The sequence below is a fragment of the Rutidosis leptorrhynchoides genome, chromosome 10 (genome assembly GCF_046630445.1).
Source record: "Rutidosis leptorrhynchoides isolate AG116_Rl617_1_P2 chromosome 10, CSIRO_AGI_Rlap_v1, whole genome shotgun sequence".
Classification (NCBI taxonomy): Eukaryota; Viridiplantae; Streptophyta; class Magnoliopsida; order Asterales; family Asteraceae; genus Rutidosis; species Rutidosis leptorrhynchoides.
Genome location: NC_092342.1, coordinates 39886196 through 39906247, shown reverse-complemented (window position 1 = coordinate 39906247; position 20052 = coordinate 39886196). Strand labels below are relative to the sequence as shown.

The window sequence follows — 20052 nt, the reverse complement described above, 5'->3', positions numbered from 1 at the left end:
TTTCATACCAGCGAAAGTGTAATGTCGCACCGCGACATCATTTGCCGCACCGCGGCATATAAAGTGTTTTGATTTCAGGAGGGTTGCTAAACGGGTCTGGATTTCTTTGAAATACCGTGCCGCGACCAAGGGTTGCATCGTCGCGGCATATCACTTGGTCTGGGCGGTCACAAAAAAAAAATTTCTATCGTTTAAGGGCGTTAAACTAATCAGTGGATCTTGCTCTGTATTAACTTCTTCATTAACATCTTCATCAAGGTGTTTTTTTTTGTCATCTTCCATCAACATTTCTTCATCAACATCGTCAGAAAACTCTGTATCTTTTTCTGCTTCATTAACCTTTTTAAACACTCCATCTTTTATTTCTCGAACCACATAATCTTCTTCTTTATCCACATTTTCTTCTTCGTCTTCGTTCATCACCATTTGGACATCATCATATGAAACAAACTCTGCATCTTCTTCAATCACTGCATCTTCTTTTTCATTGATGTTGTCATGAACATTTAAATTTTCACCAGGCTTTTCTTTTTCAACATCCTGTTCATTAACAAACATGAATAACTAAATGTAGTAAGTAATTTAAAAGTATAAAAAAACAACATTTAGTTAAACCGGTTACCTTTATGTGTTTCGATTGTTTCACTAATTTTTTGGTGAATTTCTGATGTTGAACATCCTTTTCATCATCAACATCCTCTTCATCATCAACATCCTTTTCATTATCACCTTCCCCTTCATCAGCACCTTCCACTAAATTATCAACTTCCCATTCATCAGCACCTTCCACTTCATCTTCATCATCAGCCCTCTCATCAACATCCTTTTCATCTTCATCATCAACATCTTCTTCATCATCATCATCATTCTCTTCATCCTCTTCATCATCACGCTTTTCCTTTTCCTGAGACTTCTCAATAGCACCTTCCACTTCATTATCACCATCATCTTCATCATCAGACTTCTCTTCATCATCAACATCATCTTCATCATCAGACTTCTCATCAACATCCTCTTCATCATCATCTTTCTCTTCATCATCTACATCTTCTTCATCATCATCATTCTCTTCATCATCATCATTATCTTCATCAACAACATCCTCTTCATCATCATGCTTTTGGTTTTCCTGAGACTTCTCATTAGCAAACATGAAATATAAAATGTAGTAAGTAAGCATTTAAATATTGTAAGAAAAATAACATCAGTTAAATCAGTTACCCTCGTTCCTTTATCGTCTGATTTTTGTTTCTTTGTGATTTTTCTGTATCCTATTGTGCTACTTAAACCCCTTTTTCGACCACCGTGTTCCTTCCCCACACGAGTTAACAAGGCATCCCCGCCTTCTTTATCTGTCCTAACCTGGAAAAAAAAACACAAGCAATCAATTATAGAAAAATTATGAGTTGGTTAGTGTAAAAATTCAAATATAAATATATTACAATTTTCTCTATAAGCGGCGCAAATGTTTCTGGGCATACTGCCGTCTTCCCTTTGTCATCCGGCTTCATCCTGCCCAGCACGTAATACCTCGCAGCATGATCTTTGATATTGTGGTATGGTGTACGTTTATGAGGATCATTTGCTTCTGTATCCCATTGTGCTTTTTTCTCACGATATCTCGAACGACCAACTCGAGCATAATTTTCTTTTTCTTTTTTGAAAGCGTTTTGCCTGCCTTTTCTCTTAGTTCTTACACAGTTTTAATGCGATTAAATGCCTTTTTCAAAGCGTTACAATATCATAATGTACCTCCAAACCTGATACAAATCAAATGAATAGCACTTACTCGTCCAGCAGGCGTATCTTCGATTTCAATTTTTTTTTTCCATTTTTCTGGAGTTATGAAATTGTAATCTTTTACTTCCACATAAGGAAGCTTGCCTTCATCCATATACGTTCTTAACTTACGCTTGAATCTCGTAAACGCTGTGTTGCATTTTTGCAGTGTTGTTTTTCGTGCAAAATCGTCTTCAATTTTATGAAGTTCCTGTATAACTTAAACTAATGTAAGTGTTGAATGTTGTAACATATATAAATAAAAAGTAATTAAACAAAATCTTAGATTTTAATACCTTTATTTTGCTCCATAAAGTTTGTTTCTGATCAGGAGACACATGCTTCCAATCCTTTACAAGGAAATCACAAGTGCTCCTAGTTAAAACGCCAATGTTGCTCGAAAAAATAGCTTGGTTTTTTCCAATAGCTTGGCCAAACTCGTCAAATTCAATCTTCAACTGAACAACAGCTGACTTCTTTTTCAGTTTGTTTACATTTCTTTTTTTTATTTTTTTGTTGCATCTGTACACAAAATGCAATAGAAAAGATACACGTAAAATGCAATAGAAAAGATACACATCTAAGCACATGCATATACAAATTAAGATCATAGTACAGCAAACACATGCTTATACACCTTAATATCATTTCAAACACATGCAGTCTTATTATTGTGTTATGACTAACACATCAAACATATCACACATACACAATATGCAATAACAAGGAAATTGACCGAACTCATAACCAAACCCATTTCAAATACTAATTGCGCGACAATAATATTCATGTTTTTTTCTGAACAAAAAAAAGTAATAAATTTAGATTATCAAATATACAAAATTAATTATTAATTATAATTACTGTTAGGAATTAACCTTTGAAATACACTCTTTTTCTCTTCAAAATACGTTGCTTCGTGTAAGCCATGGTAGCAAAGTAGAATCGTGCAGAGACCGAATCTAAAATAGAACAAAAATCGAATAGGGTATTGAACAATTAGGGTTTAAAGATTTAAGGGATTTGGGTTACTTCGCGGTTTTTTTTAGAACACAGAAATGATAATGAGGTAATGGGATTATGATCGATAACTCAATTGATTTTGATTTGGGTTTTTTTTTTACAGTAGACAGTACGTGATGTTTTTATAGAAAATAAATGTAAAGTTGTCAGGTTAACACAATTGCTTAGATGGTTGTTGTTTGGTAGAGAGGAGGTCGTGGGTTCTAGTCCCTTTTCCAACTTTTTACATTCTTTATTATTAATAATGTATTAACTTTTTCAATGTTGCTTGTAGATGGATCGGAATACTTGGATGTACGAGATAGGTCACGCTATCTCTGAGTTTATGGATAGTGTTGATGAATTTATTACAGTTGCTGAGACTGATCACCTAGAAAAAGGAAACACCACAATTAGTTGTCCTTGTAAGAAATGCAAAAATGCACGGTGGTATGCTGATTCAACCGATATCAAAAATCATCTAATTGCACACGAATTTATGAGAGGGTACACATGTTGGTCTTTTCATGGTGAGTCATTAGCTGACCTTAACCCGCCTGTTTCGGATAACGATACCGATAATGAAGAAGATTCATACAATAGTGACAATAATGTTAATTTTGATGACATGTTTGACGATTTGGATATGGAGGATAATGTTGCTGATAAGTATCATGACAGATTTCAACAACTATTTGTTGACGCTGAAAAACCTTTATATACCGGTTGTATGAATTTTACAAAACTTTCCGCCGTGATACAACTGGTTAACTTAGAATCAAACAATGGTTAGAGCGACACAAGTTTCACTAGCCTATTAGAGTTGTTGAACAAAATGCTACCAGAAGGTAATGAGTTGTCGGTTTCAACATACCAAGCAAAGAAATTAATGTGCCCAATGGGATTGGAAATACAGAGAATACATGCTTGTCCAAATGATTGTATATTATACAGGAATGAAGACAAAGACCTTCATCAATGTAAGGTATGTGGTACATCTAGGTATAAACGTGAAAAACCAACTGATAATGTTGAAAGTGATGTGTCTAAAAATGGACCTCCTGTAAAATTATTGTAGTACTTGCCTATCATACCAAGATTAAAGAGATTATTTGCGAATGAGAAAGATGCAAAATTATTACATTGGCATGCTGAAGATCGTAAAAATGATGGAAAAATGCGACATGTGGCCGATTCACTTCAATGAAAAAATTTTGATAAAGATTTTGAAGAATTTGGGGATGAGAGATGTAATATAAGGTTCGGACTCAGTTCAGATGGAATTAATCCTTTCAGAGATTTGAGTAGCCGTCACAGCATGTGGCATGTTCTTCTATGCATTTATAACCTACCGCCTTGGCTATGTATGAAAAGAAAATACATAATGATGTCTCTTTTGATTCAAGGCCCAAAGCAATCTGGAAACGACATTGATGTTTATTTGCAACCATTAGTTGATGAAATAATGGAATTATGGAGTACCGGCATACACGTTTATGATGCATACAATAAAGAATACTTCCAACTATGGGAAATGCTTTTTTGCACCATTAATGATTTTCCTGCTTATGGTAATTTGTCTGGATATAGTACGAATGGGAAAAAGGCATGTCCTATTTGTGAGGAAAATACTCACTCGATATGGTTCACAAATTATAAGAAACCAGCATTTATGGGGCATCGAAGAGAGCTTGCTGAGAATCACCCGTATCGTAAAAAGTCGGATTTATTTGATGGTACTATAGAGGATAGAAAACTACCACCACCATTGGATGGAGAAACTACACTCTCCAATGTTGCTAATATAAATGTTGTGTTGGGAAAGAAAGGTTTTGGTCCTCCCAAAGGTATTTGGAAGAAAAAGTCTATTTTTTTGGAAATTACCCTACTGGAAGTATTTATGAGTTCGACATTGTCTTGATGTTATGCATATTGAGAAAAATATTTGTGAAATTGATAGGTCAGATCATGTTGAGATTGAGAGAAATGATAAGATATAGAGAGATTCGGTATGTAAGCATGAGACTCGGTATTAGAGAGAATCGGTACAATTACATTCCACAGCTTCTAGAACTCAGTTACAATGCAATGGCTATCTAATTAGGACTACTTAGGTTCCTTATATAGCCCTCTTCTAAGGAACCTTCAATTAAGCTTATTTCACATTAACACTATACAACTTCGGGGTCCTAACAATCTCTCCCTTAGTGTTAAATGTGAACTTTACAACATAATCCTATTTTGTAATCTTGAGAGGTCCAAACATTAGTTTCCATCATGTGCCATCTGGTTTTGAAACTTCTACTTGATTTTCTGAAATTTGCTTAGAAGGTTTCCAGACACCCCACGCTTTTCTTGGATCTCCCTCATATAATGGATATTCATCCATTTCCTTGAAATATCTTCTCTGATAATGTGGAACTGACTGATGACGTCTTTCTTTTCGCTTATCTCTACTCTGACTCGAGTAATATTCAACACTTCTGAAATACGATATTTTCTTTAAAGCCACAAATCATCTTCATCTTTGTTGATATGTTTCCTCCACATAAACTCATACCAATTCCTTTCACTTGCTGGAAGCAATCGTGAACCTATATAAGTAAACCTTTTACTCCTTGGTAATTCATTGATGCGGAAGATCTTGTAAGCATTTTCTTCAATGAATGTGTTTCGTAATGTTATAAAATCATGTTCTACTCCCAACAATAATCTTTGCTCCTGATTCTTAAAGAATATTCCATGATTGTATTTGAATCTGGAATTCACTGTTTCACTTGATGTAGATGTACCAGAAGTTGAACTTTCATTAGCATTTGTTGGATTTGAACTCGATGAGGATGTTGAATTTGATGAATGACCAGTAAGATTTGTTGTATCATTATTTGGAACATCATCATCTTCAATATGATCAAAGATCTCATCTTCATTTGGATTAACATAAAGATTGTCTTCATCGTCATCAGAAGAATCCATTTCATCATCACTTTCTATTACTGGTTCAGGATTCTTTTCATCTACAATCTCTACATCTTCCGGAATTGAAGATACTGATGATAACTTGCTTAGAATGACAAATCTATCGTCATCCGTCTCTTCAAGATAGAAATCACTCAAGTTCAAATCCTCATCTACCAGTCCACTATCAGCCTCATTATGAACAATTGGAATTATAACTTGCTCAGGCTCCTTATCATCAATTTCATCATGTGTAGTAACCATTTCTGATTCCATCTGAACTTGTTGAGCTTGTGAAGCTGATGAAGACCTTACACCACCACCCTTAGTTGAAATGTTTACCGTTAGATATTCTCCATCTACTCCTATCTCCCCCTCATGGCTATTCTGAGGATCAGAATCGTCATGTTCATCATCACGGTGAGGACTCAACGGAGAAGAGCAGGAATTAAGTGGATATCGAACACGAGCACGAAACAATGCTTGAAGCAAAGTGTGTTGAAGAACATCTAGATTGACTCTAGAAAACATACGACTGAAATATTCTTGCTCCAAAGCAACATAGAAATGTGGTAAACGAGAAGGTGATGGTGGAAAAGTAACAATAGGAACACCAGCAGCAGCAACTGTTGAAGGCGATGTTGGTGGAAGTGTTTGAGTTGCCGTGAGGGCAGGTAAGGATGATTGTGCGGTATTATTATTATATGTAGGGCTATACATACTACTAGTCAGATTCGTGTTATCCCCTTCTGATGGAGGTTGGGTAACAACCAGAGTTGTCACCGGCGAAGTTTCTTTCGAAGCATCCGCCTCCAAGACTTTGGTCTCATGGGACTCTGACAAAGTAGCTAGACTACCCGTCGGTTTAGTTCTCGCAGAGATATTGCTATCCCCGACTCCTGAAATCATTGATATACCATGAGGTGGCATATCTCTTTCAGTTAAAGACTCTTCCTCAAGACCCTGAGATTCAGAATCCGGAAGAGAAGTGGTTTGAACCAATGGATCACTTTCATGAACCAAGGGAACAGTCTGCTGGAAGTCTGATAAATATCCCGAAGGATTGTCATATTGACTCGTTTCCATGGGACGCGGCAGATCTTCCTCATCAAGATAATCCGGACCTCGAGACCCTGTTGTATGTTGAGGTACAGGAGGATTTCCAGCCGATAAGCAGGGTGCCTTTTCAAGATTTTTCGGCTCCCCTTCGACCGTTCTGGACTTCAATGATTGAGTTTCCTCAATTGATTGAGTCAATGCAGACTTTACTGCAGAGGAAGACTTTACTTCCTTAGATGCCGAAGCACCTTGCTTTGTAGGATTTATTATTAAGTCCTGCTTAGATTGGATGGGCTTAGTGGTCTTTTTACCATCCGTGCGTTTAGATCTCTTGCCTACCGATGCTTGCGCTTAATTTAGCGTAGGGCTTACTGTTATTTTTGGATGTGATATGAAGATAGGTGAGGGTGACCTAATTGGCTCTTGGTCTTGGTCCGTATCACCAATGGCTGGAGTAACTGTTTGGCGGATGATGGGTGTCGAAGTCCTAGATCTAGTTACTCGTTGGGTTGGCGGAGTCTGAATCATCTCATCAGGCATGTATCGAGTTCTCTTAGGAGAATGTTCAGGAGATGATTCAGATGCTGTTGCTGAAGTGTCACTGCTTACTTCGGGTGTTGTGAAAAGGGTTGGTTCAATCCTAGTTGGACTAGGTTCCCTGATCCTCACGGGTTGAGCTTGGTGTGCTACCCTAGATCGTTTGAGGTTCACCCTAAGTGGAGGATTAGCTGGCCCGGGTGGTTGAACTACAGGTTCCTCTACAACCTCTGGGGCTGGAACCACGGCAGGTTCAACTTGTTCTTGTTGTACTGGGTTCGGAAGAGGTATTCCTACAACCTGAAAATAAGAATGCATACGAGCGTCTTGGGGTTCAGCTAGCCTCACTAGCCAATTTGGAATTGGCGCAGTGAATTGATTATCAGACATCATAGGGGTGTTCATCTTCAGCTCTCCAAACCTTTTCATCTGTAATCCATGTGTACCTGGTACAAATATATTTGCATTTCTGCAAGCATTTATAGCATCATGGATAAAGATACAGAAAAACCTTTCGCAAGGGATGTATGAACCCCTTGGCTTATCAACTTAAGCTTGAACCAGATCCCATAAAAGCTCAGCATAGTCAGGAGCCTCTACTCTTATGAAAGAGTAGAATACTTTCAGCATTGGCACAGTCAAGCTATCAGATCCACTCCTTGTCATCAGCAAGCATCTGTTGATGATTGAGAAGATCACATACCACCTTGAGTGCAGATATTTCTTCTGAAACTTAGCTGGTGGAACGTTGGTAGCTCCAACATAACCAAGATCAAAGACAGAAGTCATCATTTGCTGAGTAGCAGGAAAAGCAGGAGCATTCTGTACAAGAGGAAGTCTGAAGACCCTCCTGAAATCAGCTTTAGTGAAACTCCTCCTCCCTTGAACTCCTCTTAGTTGAAATTCAAAACGAGCTTGTGTTCCCTCTGGATTTTCAGTAGTAGGTTGTGTAGCTTCCATAAACCTAATTTTTCTGTTAAGTAACTCCAGATCTGTTACAGCTACACTAGCAGTAGTATTGAGAGCAGGCCACGGTGTGTGCCTCTCTAGAATTGCTATCCAGTAGTTGCAGGGTATACTGGTTTCAGAGTTGATGAAGTGATTGTTCGCCATTTAGCTGTATAAATAAGAAATAGAAGACCACAAGATATTTAACAAAAAGCATATATCTCTATTCTTATTTGCCTTTGAAATCCTTTTTATATTTTTAAATTTTAAGATTTTTATGGTTTTTCAAAAATATAAAAGTCTTTTATTCTCAAATATGAACAAATAATTGACAACCATGACATTCATATGATATTCATCTTAGTACAAAATCATCATGCAAAGTCAATTATATAACACAAGGACTCAGAACAACGCTTAGTCAATTTTTAAACACATTTCAAGCAGATTCGGTAGTTATGAAAACTTTAGATTCTGTAACCAAATAAGCTTGAGTTTTCATATCAGAAAGATATAGAATAAACATGTTAAGTGTTTGAAGATAAAAATCAGAAAATTTCATGGTACCAAATTTCAGACTCGGTATCAAGAAAGAAAACCAGATTCGGTATCTTCAACAATTAACAGAAAGTCACTCAAACATGCATATTCTATCATATATCAAGTAATATCACAACCATGATCAATTAACCATTCAATTACAAGTATATTAACATGTTAATTGTATGAACAAACTCGGTATCAGAATAAGAACACATTCGGTAGATACAGAATTCATCAAATAAGCAATTAAACATGTAATCAGACTCGGTCAAATGATAGATCAGTCAATTTAACTCAGATTAGACAAGATTTCATGTTGATTTTCCAAATCAATTGAGTTTAATCAAAGATTAATTGAAATCGACTCAGACTCGGTATAATCAACAAGATTTCAAAAATTAAAGGTCATAATCCAGTTATTTTGATCTTTTCTGGTTGATAAAAACTTAATTATCTCAGATCTACAATTATATATCTTAAACATTGATTAAAATGAACAATTACCAAGAATTTGAAGAAACAGAATGACGGACTCGGTAGAATTAGGCAGATTCGGTATAATCAACAGACTCGGTAGGTAATTAATAACAGTAAGAGAGTAATGTTTGACTTTGACTCTCCTTTTATAGATACCGAAAGTAAAATACCGAATGGGCTTTACAGAATGGGCCTAAAATACCGAATACAGTCCAATTTTTCAAAACTTTAACAATTTAACTCCAAATTTTGACAAATTGATTTTTCCTCTTGAAATCCATTTCAATCTTTTCATGAAAAACAATTCTGAGACAATTTCTGAAAACTTTGAACTTACCGAATCTGTACTGTTGGTTGTCAGACTCGGTAAAATGCTAAAAATAGCATTTATTCAGTAAAATTTAAATATTTTTGGATTTTATCTTTTCCAATTTTTATGAATTTTTCAAAATAAGATTTGTACTTAAAAGAACTTTGAATTTTATACAAAGTACAAATCTTCAGTGATACCAATTGTTGACACGGGTTGTATACTGAGATGTATACAAGCCATAGTGAATTATTTCAGATAAAAACAAAGAAATTTTGAATTCCGCAGAACTCCGCAGTTAAGCGTGCTTGGGCGAGAGTAGTACTAGGATGGGTGACCCCCTGGGAAGTCCTCGTGTTGCACCCCCTTTACACTCGGAAGCAATCTCTTTATCCGCCGAATAAAGAGAGGGATGACTTTCTCTACTTTTCTGGGTGGAGAAATGACTTGTTTTTATTCTCGGATAAGGGAAGGATTGTCTACATCTCACCTCCCCCATACACCACTCAAATGGTATTGGGTACTGTTGTTGTTGTTGTTGTTGTAAATTTTGAATTCACTTTTGAAAAACAATATTTTTGAATTATTTTCTCATTTTCTCCCCCTCAAAATGTGATATACAAGAAAGTAAATCAGCATTTTGATTATATTCCCAAGAAAATAAATTAACTCCCCCTTGAAATAGGATATCAATGAGTTACCTCCCCCTTGCGTAACCATTGAACAAATATATCTAGGAAGTTATCATTAATCTAAAGGCAGTCCCTTAAAGAAAAATTATCTAAAGCACTGAAACTTAGTTGCTCCCCCTAGAAAGTATCTATTCCCCTAAACACAAGATCCCAAAAATAAGTTCCAACAGATCTAAGGAATATCAAGCACTATACTCTACCATGCCAATCTCTTTGATCAAGAAATTTAGCCTAAGTTCATCTAAAGGTTTAGTGAACATGTCAGCTAATTGCACTTTAGTAGGCACAAAGTATAACTCTATATCCCCTTTCTCTACATGGTCCTTAATGAAATGATAACGAATATCTATGTGTTTAGTTTTAGAATGCTGAACCGGGTTGCTTGTTATTGCAATAGCACTTTCACAATAGATCGGGGTCTTAGAAATCTTAAAGCCATAGTCCAAGAGTTGAGTTTGCATCCACAAAACTTGTGAACAACAGTGAGCAGCAGCAATGTACTCAGACTCAGCTGTTGATAAAGACACACAGTTCTGCTTTTTGGATGACCAACCAACTAGTCTATTCCCCAACATCTGAATTGATCCAGATGTGCTCTTTCTATCAACATGGCAACCACCATGATCCGCATCAGTATAAGCAGTGAGATTGAAATCGGATCCATGAGGATACCAGATCCCAAGGTTAGGTGTACCTTTAAGGTATTGAAAAATCCTAACAACCGCTTTGGAGTGAGATTTCTTAGGGTTGGACTGAAAGCGGGCACAGACAGTTACGGCAAGTGTAATGTCTGGTCGACTCGCAGTCAGATACATTAAAGAACCAACCATGCTTCGATAAAGCGTAATATCAAAGGGTTCCCCATTAGTATCAGCATCCAGTAAAGTCCTCATTGGGGTTGTCATTGGTTTTAAAGCAGTCATTTTAAAACGTTTTAGCATATCATTGATATACTTTGTTTGACTGATAAAAATCCCATTTGGTAATTGTTTTACTTGTAACCTCAAGAAGAAAGTTAACTGGTCAAGCATGCTCATTTCGAATTTGCTGGCCATAAGGTCACCAAATTCTTTGCTTAAGGCTGGGGACGTGGAACCAAAAATAATATCATCAACGTAAATTTGAACCAAGAGAATGTGACCGTGGTTTTTACAGATGAATAACGTTGTATCAATCGTTCCACGAGAGAAGCCATTGTCCAGAAAATACTTTGTTAAGGTCTCGTACCATGCACGCGGTGCTTGCTTCAGACCGTATAAAGCTTTCTCCAAGTAGTAAACATGGTTTGGATGAATGGGATCGATAAAGCCTTCTGGTTGATCAACATAGACTTCCTCTTGAAGATAACCATTCAGAAAAGCAGTTTTGACATCCATTTGAAACACCGTGAACTTCATATGAGAAGCAAATGCAAGGAAAAGACGAATTGCCTCAATCCTAGCAACCGAAGCAAACGTTTCGTCATAATCAATGCCCTCTTGTTGTCGATATCCTTTGGCCACAAGACGTGCCTTATTTCGAACCACAATTCCATCAGAATCCTTCTTGTTCTTGAAAATCCACTTAACCCCTATTGGTCGTTGACCCGTTGGTCTTGGAACTAATCACCATACTTTCAATCGTTCAAATTGATTGATCTCGTCTTGCATTGCAACTACCCAGTATGGATCTAGTAAAGCTTGAGCAACCGTTGTTGGTTTAATCTTACTAAGAAAGGCTGTGGATAGACACATATTCTGAGTAGCCCTTCGAGTTGAAACTGGAGCAGATGCGTCACCAATAATAAGATCTATTGGATGACTTTTAGTCCATCGGGTGTGTGGAAGAGATTATACATCAATTGTATCCATCGGAACATCAGCCGTTGTTGACGTTGAGCCTTGATCTGCTTGATCTGATGTAACAGTATCTAATGGATTCAATAGAGTATCTGGAGAAACAGCTGGAGTTGTATCAAATGATGAATCTTGATCTTGTTCAAGATTATCAATAACAGGAGGTTGGAGGGAGGATGAAGAAGCAACAGGTGAATCAGTTGGTGTTGAATCTTCATCAAAAAGACTTTGAAGAGTCTCCACAGTAGTTGACTGTGATGGTGTAACCGGTACGGCTTGAACATTTGAATCCCGTTGAGGAGTATAAAGACTATCAAACAACATATCCAGTTACTCTGATGTAACCGTAGGAACACCCTTCTTCGAGAAAATTGAGTTTTGTGCGAAAGAAGTAGTAGCCAGGTTAGGATCGGGTTTTGAACTGAGTTGTTCAAAAGCCATTCCCGAAAATTCATCGAACTTGACGTTAATGCTCTCTTTAATCATCTTTGTCTGCTTATGATAAACACGATAAGCAACTTTGTTCGAGGAATAACCAAGAAATATGGCCTGATCGCCATGAGGATCAAACTTTCCGGGGCTGTCAAAATCGTTAAGCACATAGCATATACAACCAAAAACACGGAAATATTTGACATTCGGGCGTCTACCATATAATAACTCATTTGGAGTTTTATCAAAACGTTTGTTTACAATACAACGATTTTGGGTATAGCATGCAGTTAAAATGGCCTCCTCCCACATTTTTGGAGGTAATTTGGAGTATGCAAGCATCGTTCGTGCTGCTTCGCACAACGTACGATTACGTCGTTCGACTACTCAATTTTGTTGGGGGGTCCGAGCAGCAGAGAACTGATGTTCAATGCCTTGGTCTTTCAAATAACTATCAAGCGGGTCATTCTTAAATTCCGTCCCATTATCAGTTCTGATGCTCTTAACATGTTTGTTAAAAGAGCGTTGAATCTTTTTAATGATTTCAATGATAATGGCGGGGGTTTCTGACTTAGTTCACAAAAGAAAAATCCATGTAAACCGGGTATAGTCATCAACAATGACAAGCACATGTTTCTTGCCACCGAGGCTAGAAATACGCATGGGTCCACATAAGTCCATATGCAATAATTGCAAAGACGATGAAGTACTGGGGTTTTGCTTAAGCGGATGATTAGTCCGTTTCAGCTTACCCATCGCACATGATGGACACACATGATGCTTATCATATTGAAAGGTTGGAATACCATCAACTAAATCTTTAGAGACTAATCGATTGATACCCTTGTAATTCAGGTGTGACATCCGATGATGCAATAACCATGAATTTTCTTTGGTAGAACGAGTGGCCAAACACATGGTTGCATGTGATGGTGCATCATTGAGGTCAATAGTATATAGTGAAGCACAACGTTTACCAACAAGAAGATCATTCCCTTCGGTAGATTGCACCGAGCATTGTCGACGTTCAAACAAAACTTTGAGATCTCCATCGCAGAATTGGCTCACACTAAATAAACTACACCCCAAACCCTCAATATATGAAACCCGTTTGATTGTTATGCCATTTTGCACAAAATCTCCGTAACCCATTATTGCTGCAATCTCATCATTTCTGAATGTAACCGTTCCTAGAAATTTGTCAATGAAGTTGACAAGCAAGGATTTATCGCCCGTCATGTGTCGAGAACAACCGGAATCGATATACCAAACACAGACGTCGAAACCCTGTAAATATGAATTCCCTAGAGTTTAGGTACCCAAAGTTTCTTGGGTCCTTTTCGGTTAGTACCAGCAATAAACTTTTGATTAACAACAAACTTTGGATCAATGATGAAATAATCACGTAAAGCATCATGCAGTTTAGACAATAAAGCATCATTTAAAACCACATTACATGAAGCATCATACGCAATATCAATCTTTACATCATTATCAGAAGTCTTAACACACAATTTATTCCAAGTAGATGTTTTGTTCACAGACGAAAATTGAAAAACATGAGATGATTTCCTAGGCCGACTAGCAGATTGCTTTGGTTTGGTTGCTACTTTCTTAGTCGTGGACTTAGGAACCCATACAGATTTGTAATTCAAGTTTGGATTATGACCTGTGACACGAGAAACACCTTTGTTAGTTAGACGTCCAAACTTTTCAGTTGACACATGAGATGACTGATTTTGCAGAATTTCCAATTTGATTGTACGTTCTTTTGCATCATACTCACTTAAATCAGGTTTAGAACTTGTGTGTGTTGTGGACTTAACTGATTTCTTTAAAAGAATCACTTTTGAAGTTTTTGTCATAGGAATCATAGGAATCTTTTCAGTTAACACAGAACCATTTGGAGAATGAACCTTTTTAACAATAAACTGAGTTGTAGAAACAACTTTCAAACCATGATTGTCAAATTGAGAACGTAGAGGATTTTTAAGAATAGTAATGGGTTTTACATCCTTAGATGTTGTTGTTCCCTTCCCCTTCTTAGAAATCCCACCAGTACATTCAAGCACATTGGTTGCAACATTAGACGTTTGCTTAAGTGTGTTAGCCTGTTTCATTTGAATTATCTTTTGTTTTAAGCTTTTAATCTCAAGACATAATTCTTCAGCAGAAACTATCACTTCACCCTCCTTAAAAGCATAAGTACATTCTTTCTTAGGCAGTGAAGGCAATTTATCACACAAAGCAAGCATTTGTTCTAATGATTGGCACTTAAGTTGCAAGTCAATATTCTCCTGTTCAAGTTGAGCTACTATATGATTCAAATTACGTACAGCAGGCAAATGCAAGTAATAATCATGCAAAGGATCAAGTTGACTTTCAAAATCTATCAAAGGTTCAATGTTCGGTTCATCCTGAGGTTCTACTTTTTCATCTAAAGAATTTTGACCTAGAGAATCTGTCTCAAAGAAGACAGTTAGTTCATGTGCTAGGTCTTCACGAAAAACATCATCTGAACATGCAGGTAAAGTTGGTAGAATTGGTTTCACATCAAAAATTGGTTCATCAAACACCTCATCTATTGCAGTAATGCTAGAACTAGGTTTGTTAAACACTTCATTCTCAAGCATTAAAATGTATTTCTCTAGCATGAGTGTTGGGATATAAACCAGTCTACGCTTAGACACATAATCTTCACGTTGCATGTTTTTTTCAGTTTCAACAAGATTTTTCAAGAAATCAGGATTCGATTTACCTATCTTAGCATTGATTTTTTCATACATTAAGCTAATTTGATGGTATTTCCTAGATTTACGATTTACAATAATATCATCAAAATCAGCATCAGAAGCATGTACAAAATGCGATGGTAAACTGGCTTGAAAATAATCAGAATGATATAATCCTGGAATCTTTTTGGAAGCATCTTCCAAAATTTTCGGATCTTCATAACCCAACCCCCACTTTTCACCATGAATCGTTTTTGGTCTATTCATGAAAATCGTTTGTTTTGAAAGTTCCATATCCATGATAGCTTTGGATTGCTCTGTTCGATAGAGTTTTTCCTCATATCGAGCAAGTTGAGCTTTCATTTGAAAAGATTCTTTTGACAATAAAGAAATTTCAGTGTTCTTTTCAATTATGGTGTTTTCCAATTGAACGATTTTCTTGTTTAGTTTTGAAAGTGTGGGTTCATGTTGGTTTTTCAAATCAGAAAGATCTTTTTCTAAAAATTGAACTTTTTCTGCAAGTCGTTCCGATTTTAAACGATAATCAGTTCTTTCAACTTTAATTGGATGAATTGTCTTTTTTAGATCTTCCAACTCAGATTCCGTAGAGTTGAGTTGGAGAGTCAATTGTTGCACATCCGTTTGCAATTTGGATGAGGAAGGTCTGGTCTCATTCATTTTGATTTTATCTTTTAAAACCTTGTTTTTAGATTTTAAGCCTTTGACTTCTTTTGACATTGAGACCAGATTCTTCATCAAGTCATTTTGCATTTTTATAAAATCAGGTGAGATTTCAGTTGATTGTACCTCATCATCATCGGATGTTGAGTCAGAATTCTCCATTGCTTCCTTAGCTTTGATGAACTTTGTCACCTTGCAAACATTTGCATGTTCCACCTCTGAATCTGAATCATCAGTCCAGTTAAACCAAGTATCATCAACCGGTTTTAGCTCTCCCCCAGTTTCCACAATCTTAGCCATCAACATTTTCTTCTTGTAGTAAGCTGCATCCTTCTTCTTAGGCGTCTTGCACTCACGAGAGTAATGACCAGCTTTGCCACAATTGAAACAAATTGAATCTTCCTTCTTGGAATCATCAGCACGTTGTTGTTTAGATTGATCAGCTTTCTTGTAGTACGAGGAAGATGATGAGTTTTTGCGTTGATTGCTTGATTTGCCTTTAAACTTGTGTTTGTTCAAGGCTTTTGTGAACATGGCTGCCATCTTGACTAATTTAAGGTGAGAATCATCAACATCAGAAAGATTCAAATCTTCTGAATCAGTTGATTCTTCTACAAACACTTTCTTGGACAAACTTTTGGAAGGCGTCAACGATTTGCTCTTCTTTTTGGCAATTAGGGCAAGTGGATCGCCCGGAGAAGACTCTTTCCTTCCTTCTTGAAGTTTAGACACTTCAGGTTGGTAATGCATAAGAACTCCAACAAGCTCATGAATAGTCAACTTGTCAATCTCTTTAGTAGATTGAACAATGGTTCCATAAGGAAGCCAATCAGCATTGAGCTTTTTGAGAAACTTCATGTTGACTTCAGCATTTACTTTTATGATCTTGCACCTTTTCAACTCATTGAGGACACCATTGAAACGACGATAAGTATCCTTGAGTGGTTCATCAGTTTCCTGCTTGAAATCTTCATAGAATCCCAGAGCCTTATTCAATTTAGTAACGTCTGACATGTCATAACCTTCTTGCTGTCGTTTGATCTCATCCCATATATCTTTTGCTGTTGTGTTGCTATCAACATTTTCAAACAATTCATACGGGATAGCTTGCATAACATTATTCTTTGCCTCTATGTCACCCTGAGCTCTCTCACGCTTATCACCAGAAAGTTCATAGACTGAAATTGGCATACCAGTATCCGGATGATAATCAACAACTGAACCATCTCTCAGAGAAGCCCAAATGTACTTTGCTTTCTCACCCTTATAGTCTATGTACTGAGTGATACGGTGAAGCCACTGAGTGTACTTTCCATCAAACAACACTGGAGGACGGGAATCTGATCCAATGATCAAAGTATCTTGAGTAGACATCTTGAAAATGAGGTAGATTCGCTAAAGATTCTGTATTACACAAATCTAAGATGAAAAATCACAACAATCTGATCAGAATGTCAGATTCTGTGTCAGATTCAGTACTGTAGCAGATTCGGTACTGTAGCAGATTCGGTAAAGATTCTGTATATCAGATTCTGTAAAAGAAACTAATCAGAAATACAAGAGACACACTCAGATTTAGTATAGATGCGGTAATCATAAGAATTGTAGCCTGTAACCACTTAAAACAATGGATTAAGTGATACAGAAACTCAAATTCTGTATTTGATTCGGTAGTCAGATTCTGTATGAATTTGAAGTTCAAACTCAATTCAATCCTTTTGAATTAGATTCTGTAACCTTGCTGCACAAGGAAATACATTAGTATCACATAAAATATCAAAGATACCGAAAGTATAGGATACCGAATGTCAACTGTAGCAGTTGACAATACCGAGTCTAAGTTTAAAACTTAGAAATATGATAGAATCCTTTGTCAAACCACACCAAGTAGCTGCGTATAATCAAACCGAATGTGATAGAATCACAATCACACCACAATCTGCAACACTTAAGATGAATTTAAGTAATGAAGCAGACTCGATATGACAGTTACGATACCGAGTGTTGATCAAATTTTCAAAACTTGATGAATTGAAGAAATTGAACCGTCAGAAATGTGATTTAACACCTCACGAACACAACTGAAACCTTAAATCTTCACAAAAATCCAGAATCAAGCTTGAATTAAGCAATACCGAAAGTTTTAGCCACAAACTCTAAAAATCAACTTGATTCTCCATAATTGAAGTTAAAAAGCTGTAATGATGATCGAAACTCTTTCTAAAATACCTAATGCACCTTCGCTGAACTTATCACAAGAATCTGAACGTCAGATTATCAAATTTGATAATACCGAATGTGATTCAAAATACCGAGAGTATTCAGATTCTGTAATCTACAATCTCTGGATCGATATAGTGATGTAGAATCACTTCCTGGAAGCTATGATACCAAATGATAGGTCAGATCATGTTGAGATTGAGAGAAATGATAAGATAAAGAGAGATTCGGTATGTAAGCATGAGACTCGGTATTAGAGAGAATCGGTACAATTACATTCCACAGCTTCTAGAACTCAGTTACAATGCAATGGCTATCTAATTAGGACTACTTAGGTTCCTTATATAGCCCTCTTCTAAGGAACCTTCAATTAAGCTTATTTCACATTAACACTATACAACTTCGGGGTCCTAACAGAAAGTTTGATAGGGTTACTGTTGAACATTCCTGGATAAACAAAAGATGGAATTAAAGTTAGAAGGGACATGGAATTAATGAATATCATACCAGAACTACAACCTAAAGATATTGATGGAAGGTCCACCAAGTTTCTTCCTTCGGCCTGTTATACTATGTCGAAGGTCGAGAAAACTAAATCTTGTCAATGTTTACATGGTATTAAGGTTCCATCAGGATACTCTGCTAACATTAGGAAGTTGGTTTTGATGAAAGATTTGAAGTTACTTGGTATGAAGTCACATGATTGTCATGTACTAATGACCCAGATGATTCCTATCGCAATTCGTGTAATTCTACCTAACTGTATTCGACACACAATAACAAAACTATGCTTATTTTTCAACATGATTCATTCAAAGGTGATTGATCCTGATGTGTTGGATGAATATCAAAGAGATATCATACTTACTCTTTGCGAACTCGAGATGTACTTTCCACCTTCTTTCTTTGATGTCATGGTTCATTTGGTATCTCATATTATAGGAGAAATAGAGGCATGTAGTCCAGTTTTCTTACGGTATATGTATCCATTTGAAAGATACATGGGTATCTTGAAAGGTTATGTAAGGAACCTTAATCGACCAGAAGGCAGTATCGTTGAAGGATATGCATCCGAAGAGGTGATCGAATTCTGAACAAACTATATGGATGGGTTTGAAAGTGTCAGAATTCCACAAAGTCGTCATGAAGGAAGACTATCAGGTCAAGGGACACTTGGGCGCATGACGGGCTATTCAAATGTTGCCGATTATCATTAGGCACATTTTAATGTCATACAACACACTACATCTATTGATCCGTTCATACAAGAACACATATTGTTGTTGAGATAACAAAACTGTAAAAAGAGTGCAAAGTGATTGGCAAAACAACATAAAAAAACTTTTTCAGAATGGTTGAAAGACAAAGTTAGGAGGACACTTCCAAATATTGATAAAACGGTCAAAGCTTTGGGATTCGCCCCTAAACATGTGTTCCAATATCAAGGATATGACATAAATGGGTATACCTTTTACACTAAAGCTCAAGATAAGAAGAGTAAAATTCAAAATAGCGGTGTCACGGTGATAGCCTCGTCGACGGAATTCACCATGGTCAATTGTGAAGAAAGATCAAGGATCGCTATAAAATCTTATTATTGTGTCATTCAAGAAATATGGGAATTAGATTATGGTAATTCGTACACTATAACCTTGTTCAAGTGTAAGTGGGTTGATAATGATCGCGGTGTTCAAGTTGATAAAGATGGTTTTACGACTGTTAATCTTTCCACCAATGGATATAAAGAAGAACCATTCATTCTAGCAAAACTAGTTACTCAAGTATTCTTTATCGAAGACCCAAAGGATTCTAGATGGCATGTGGTTCAGTATGGAAAATGACAGATT

General features: G+C 36.6%; 1 protein-coding gene across 1 annotated transcript; it reads left to right on the top strand.

Moving 5' to 3' along the window:
• Window positions 1-4168: 4168 nt before the first annotated feature.
• On the top strand, window positions 4169-20046 carry LOC139870209 (uncharacterized). The gene is made up of 4 exons (XM_071858046.1): window positions 4169-4628; window positions 18668-18915; window positions 19024-19210; window positions 19556-20046. Exons 1-4 carry the CDS (start codon window positions 4169-4171, stop codon window positions 20044-20046), a joined length of 1386 nt encoding a protein of 461 aa, XP_071714147.1.
• Window positions 20047-20052: the final 6 nt, after the last annotated feature.